This window comes from Phaethon aethereus (genome assembly GCF_964289735.1).
Source record: "Phaethon aethereus genome assembly, chromosome: 2".
In the NCBI taxonomy this organism is placed as follows: Eukaryota; Metazoa; Chordata; class Aves; order Phaethontiformes; family Phaethontidae; genus Phaethon; species Phaethon aethereus.
Genome location: NC_138582.1, coordinates 125,451,848 through 125,457,847, shown reverse-complemented (window position 1 = coordinate 125,457,847; position 6,000 = coordinate 125,451,848). Strand labels below are relative to the sequence as shown.

Genomic DNA, 6,000 nt, shown 5'->3' with positions numbered 1-6,000 from the left:
TAGATTCTTGTAGTAGTTACGAGATATTAAACTCTCCACATCTACTTTGCCACTTGCCTATCCTCCTGCATAGCTAAGAATATTAATTATAGGGATCTGAATGGAATTAAATAACTTAATGACAACACTGACTCAGAGATATTTTGGATACGTCATATAAAGAATAAAAAACAATGTTTATTAACATCTTAACAACTCCCCCAAAATGATCCCCCCAATTGCTCTTTAGAAAACATCATAAAACTATCAGGCTTCTACTTCCAGCTTCTCACCTGCACCCCAATGTGGTTTAAGAAACTCTCAAAACTATCAATGCTTTGAAAAAAAATTGTGGTAAGTCTTCCAAACAACATTATTCTCTTTTAGTTACAAGAAACTGTCCATACCTAACAAAAGTAATCTTTCCAAGAGCATACTTTGTCATCAGTGAAAACTGAAGAAAGATTTTCACAAAGGGAATTTTCTCCTGCATCTAGCAACATACTGAAGGAACACAGCATTGTCTAGACCCAGCTACTGAGCGCAGCACAGAAGAGGTTTTTTTGTACATTTTTCTGTCGCTGTCTGCAGGCAGGCAAGCATATATTTTATTTCCTATATGAAAAATTAAATATATCAAACAAGTTTCTTAATCTCAAACACACAAGTTCTTTCAGCTACTAAGAAACAGTAACTTATACCCGGGGAAAAGCAAAAATATGGGTATTGTCTGCCAAGTGTCTGGCTCTGCAAAACTGCATTATCTCTGTTGTACTTAACTTTATTCTTTGGAATGTTTTTTTCAACTTTCCAGGTTTGTCTCCATTCCACATTGGAGTTTTGTCCTGTTTATCACATAGAATTTCTGTCACCAAAATGGTGCTGCAAATGTTGCTGAATGTTTTGATATGCATCAAAATGACCAGATTTTTATGGTATTTCAAGTGTACCCAGTACAAAAGTACAGTACAAAAGACTGAAATACAAGACTTGACAGTAAAGCTGTTTAAATTGCCTACTGGTCTATCATGGTGATAGGGAGAAACACTATATTGATAGTGTTATTGATATAGATATATAGTTATATTGATATAGATAGCTGGATCCTGATACACAGTTATAACAAAACTTCTGAGCAATGATGTGGGGATCTTGCTTTGTTTGTTAATATAAAACATGACTGAGATTGCATCCTGTCAGCTGAAGATGATACTCACGAGTTGGAGCCAAAACATTGCACAAATTTTACAGAGTTCCAAGCTAGAAGGTCAATGATTAACCTCTGTCTGAAAAATAAAGCAACATTTGGAATTTTTTTATGGGGATGATCTAAGTGAAAATTCAAGGTTGCTTATAATGGAAAAAATAATGCTGTCTCTGGAACATCCCAAGCTTTGAAGCCATACAGATTACTAAGAGAATTTTGTCCTTCTGTGTCTCTCAAACACAGTATTAGCCACATCTGGTACCGCTAACAGAAATGTGGGATTTAGCTGAGGTTCAGATAGCCTCTGTCTAATTCCAAGGCAGATTAAGCTACAAAGGATCTTAGAAAAAGTAATTAGCAAAAATGACTTAGCTTCTCACTGCCAGTTTTAGTTTGTTGAAACCTTCCAGAATTGCTCTTGCCACTAATGCTGGAGTGGCTGGAAGAACATAGTTTAGATCCCTCATCTGAAACCCGATCACTTCTTACCCAGTCTTTCAGCTACTGGGAAACAAAAGCAGCAGAATGCTACTGGATTTGACCAGGTGGATAGCCTTATAAATGGCAGAGCCATCTTCGTGAATAACAAGTGGTGGAACCTGAAGTCTGTTCGAACTAGTGCCAGCTGTTCTTCAAGAGAAATTTTGTGGTAAGGGGCTTTTAAAGAAACGCCATCTGATTGCTAGTACTGAATCTACCATTTTTTTAGAAGGAAAGCAGATGAGATCCCTAGAGAAGAATGACACCCTGTGAAAACATAAGTGCCTCTATCCGTGCATTTTTCTCTACAGATAGCACAGGAGGAAGGCAGTGATCTTGGTGGTCATCAGATTCAATCCTCTCTCTTAAGTAGCAATTCCCAGACAGACTGGATGAGCAGTGGTATCAAAAAGGGCCAGGACCTGACCCTGAAGAGGGTCAGGAATCTAACAACTGTCAATCAGATTAATGACATCAGATTAATGGCATGAACCTTAAGGCTAAAGTGGCAACCCACCCCAGACAAAAATTGCCGACATCCCTCCAAAACCCTTCACAACCATCCAGCGCCAAGATCAGGATGGCTTTCATGATTCAGAGGCACAAAGGACAACTACAGTAATGCTGCTGGAACTAGGAAGAGACTCATGCTGCCCCAAAGGAGGAAAAGATTTTTCAAACATTGAGGGCTTACGCCACCATCTTGATCTCACTTATGATGGAACAGCCTTAAGAAACCCCATGAACTTCTATACCCAAGAGAACATAAATTTTCAGCACAGAAAACTCTAATGGGAGTGGAGAGCAGGACCAAAAGAGCTGTATTACTGGCATACTTGTGAAGGGTGGTACTGGAGATGTAAACTAACACTAGAGAAGTGGGGAGCTCAGACAAGTATCAACTTTGACAGAGGTCCTACTGATTTGCCATGAGGGTCTTCTGATACGAAATGTTTGGTCCTTCTTACTCAGGCTGCAGATCAGTAGATGAAATGTGACTTAGGCAATTCATGCTCCAAATCTGATTCCGGGTTTGCAGGTGGAGAAAAGAATAATTCCTGAAGAACTAGGAATGCTAGAACCAGCTTGCTAGAAGCCTCCATTGCATCATGCAGTTGGCAGAAACTAAGAAATGGGCAAAACCGCTTTCCTCTAAGAGCACAATAACGGGAGAAAGCAAGTTTTCCTGTTCAGTGAAAGTATTCATATATACAATTGTGAAACCATATACAAATTATTATCAAGACACAACTAAACCTTCAGCTGTGAGCAACTTGTGTACGCTCTCTCAGTTCTGTGAAGGAAGGTATCCTAAGTCAGGCACACCTCAAATAATTTTGAAGTTGTTTTATTCTCAGTGCTTTTTACTGGGTTTTTGGAGCAAGGAGATTAAGACCTAAGGGGCACACAGATGGGACAATATCCTTACAAGATACTGTGAGGAAGACAAAATGAAACCTGTGTTACTTCTACAGACTATGAAGCAATGCGGAAAACATCTCACTCAAGAACAACAGATACACTCAATCAATGCAATTATATACTGTCACCTGCTGGGAGAAGAGTAACAGTTAGTGCTAGATTCTCCGTAAAAAAAGAGAATGTAGGTTCTGAGGCTGCAGCTTCCTCATCATCTAATGATGCCATTACAAAACATCTATGTAAGCCAGTGTGACAATCTATATAGTTACGAAAAAAATCACTCCTTCTGTGCTACTATATGCATTATCATCAATATAAGCATTTAAAAACACAACTTGAGTTTGAAGCCTTGCTGTAAATCAGTAAGGCACAGTCTGAACACAGTGGGAACTGCCTTTATTAATTTGTATTGTTTTCAACAATGATTGCTTTAACCATTAAAAACCAAAAGAGTCTTTACTAATTAATGACTGCTGAAACAGCCAGACCTTCCCAGCCCACTTCATATTTTCCTGAAGCCATTTTAGAGCAGATGTAAGCTCCAAGCTGTAAACTTCTTCCATATTAACATTCATTGTCATATGCTTAAGAAAAAGCTTTGGATCAGATACACGAGCAGCCAGGATCAGTCTCTCCACTGCTGCGTGATAGTCACTGTTATTCTGAGCCGTCTGATCTTCACATCTGCAAGCAAATTTTCACAAATACAAAATTATGTACCATACAGGCCCTGTGTCACTTGCCTGATGCTTTATACTGGCAACGAGATTACAAAACCATTAAAATAATGCTTTGTGTTCACTTCACTTACAGTAGATTATGTTAATTTCTAGACAAATTCTAGCTGATTATTCTGAAGAGTTAGAAAGTTACAAATTATCTTTTTAACGTATTTTACACTAATGAAAAGCAATAGGATTTAATGCCAGCACAAAGTAGGTCTGCAATAATCACAGCACGTTTAACGAAGAAATGCTTGACTCAGGGCTGGAAAATTCAGTAGGAATGTAAACCATTTTATAAACTGGATATAGCAAGAATTCATGTACGTGCTTGAATCCAAAAGGATTTCTCATTTTTAGCATGCAATCACTTTTGGAATAAGGATGTGCCTAAGTGACATGCCTATGTTTTTGCAAGAGCAGAACTTACTCTTTAAGCAAACAAGCAGAGGTACAATAGCATACACATGAAAGCAAAAGATAAAAAACTTCTCATTTATCAAAAGAACAAAATTAAAAGGTGTATTCGAAGGGTAGAGGGGAAGGAAGACAGAATAGTCAAGTTTGAAATGCTCCTGTTCATCCTTCTGAACAAATGTAGCTTTTCTATGTAGTTTCACATTTTGAGGCTAAGCCAGTCAATCTCAGAGAAAATGGGGTCTTGAGAAATAAATTATAGGTGTAATCTAGTGACAGTGGTTGGTGGTTTATGGACAAAAGGAAAAGGCAACAAAACACATTTTTATCTGAAGGTACTAAGTCTCACTGAAAGGGGGAAAAAAATCTAACAAATTTAATACTGAGATATCCCCTATAAAGAGAATCAAGTAAATGGCTTCATGGACTTTCCAAAAAACAGCCAAGAAATGGTAGAGTTCTTTTTTGAAAGGAGTAACATGTTGACTTTGCCCTTCTACTCCACTGCTTAACCAAAACACAAGAATCTATACAAGATTCTAAACACAAGATATCAAGCTATCCTGTTTTTGAAAATACAGTACACTCTTTGTGCAGTAGACACATTCAGTTAGGGAACACACGCCAGTATCACTCTGGAACAATTACTTTTCTGCTACACAGATGTAAAAATAATAATAATTTAAAAAACCCAAGCATTTACTGTTCTATAACCAGTTTAGAAGCAAGGATTAAAAACATATTTAAAACCAAGCACTCTCCCAGCCAATGGAAAATAAGATCTCTCATTAATTACATGATCACATGGATAAATACAATCAAAATGGTACATATCTGACAACAAACCTTTTTAGTATTATTTGAAGAGTCTGACTAGTAGCCATTGGACTTTGAATATCACTGGCATTTGAAACAAGAAATATTTCAATGGCTAACAGCATCTCAACCTCAGACAGGTAAGACGGAATCGTCAGAAGTTTGTGATATAAATTTCCCTGCGGTGGTGGGTAGCAACCCAATGATAAAGCACCTGAGAGTAAATGCAGAAATGTAAGGAATTAGGATAACCCATACTGAACATAGATCTGTTTTCTTCGGTATGTGGCTAATGTGGGGAAAAAAAAACCCAAACTCTTAATGGATTTTTACTACTTCACCTGGGAAATGGCCTGATTTGAGAACACAGCAAATAATATTCACTCATAATATTCACTGTTGTAAAATGTTACTTTTATCGATGAATATTATCAGCGATCATTAAAAAGCTCTGTCAGAAATCTGGGGATTCCAAGTGCGTAATAACACAAGTACAATTAGGACAGGTCAGACAGAAGTTTTATTAACTATGATCACAGTGAGAGAACATTTGATCAGCATCTCCCCCTTTGCTCTCCTGTCTTCTGCCAAATGATCAGAAAGACCCAACGTATATAGCATTTCAGAAAAAAGAAGAAAAAAAAACAGAGGTGAGGAAAAACAGTCATTGCAATGTTAACAAAGCCAAGTATCCATCCCAGGAGTGATGGACTCAGGTAGGTTGCTAACCACCACATTTCAAAGATGGAATCAAACAGAAAATAATGTGACAATACGGAGAGATGGCTCTTGGTGGACCTTCTTGGTGTGGCACACCCAGTATTATATTAGCTCAGAAGTGGGGAGTTGAAAACAATCACAGACTGTTAGCTTTTAGTTGAAAGGAATTTTCTTTTAGGGTAAACTTCTTAGCCAAACCTCTCAAAGGTTAAATATTAGTAAGTTTACCACCACAAT

At 37.6% G+C, this 6,000-nt stretch overlaps 1 protein-coding gene across 1 annotated transcript in view; it reads right to left on the bottom strand.

The window, feature by feature from the left end:
- Window positions 1-3,525: 3,525 nt before the first annotated feature.
- The window catches only part of TOPAZ1 (testis and ovary specific TOPAZ 1), a gene marked incomplete at both ends in the record, with an annotated part of 41,677 nt that continues 39,202 nt past the window's right edge, over window positions 3,526-6,000 (bottom strand). The window contains 2 exons of the mRNA XM_081996482.1: window positions 3,526-3,772; window positions 5,074-5,257. Coding sequence (XP_081852608.1) covers window positions 3,526-3,772; window positions 5,074-5,257 — 431 coding nt within the window. The remainder of the gene's footprint in view (window positions 3,773-5,073; window positions 5,258-6,000) is intronic.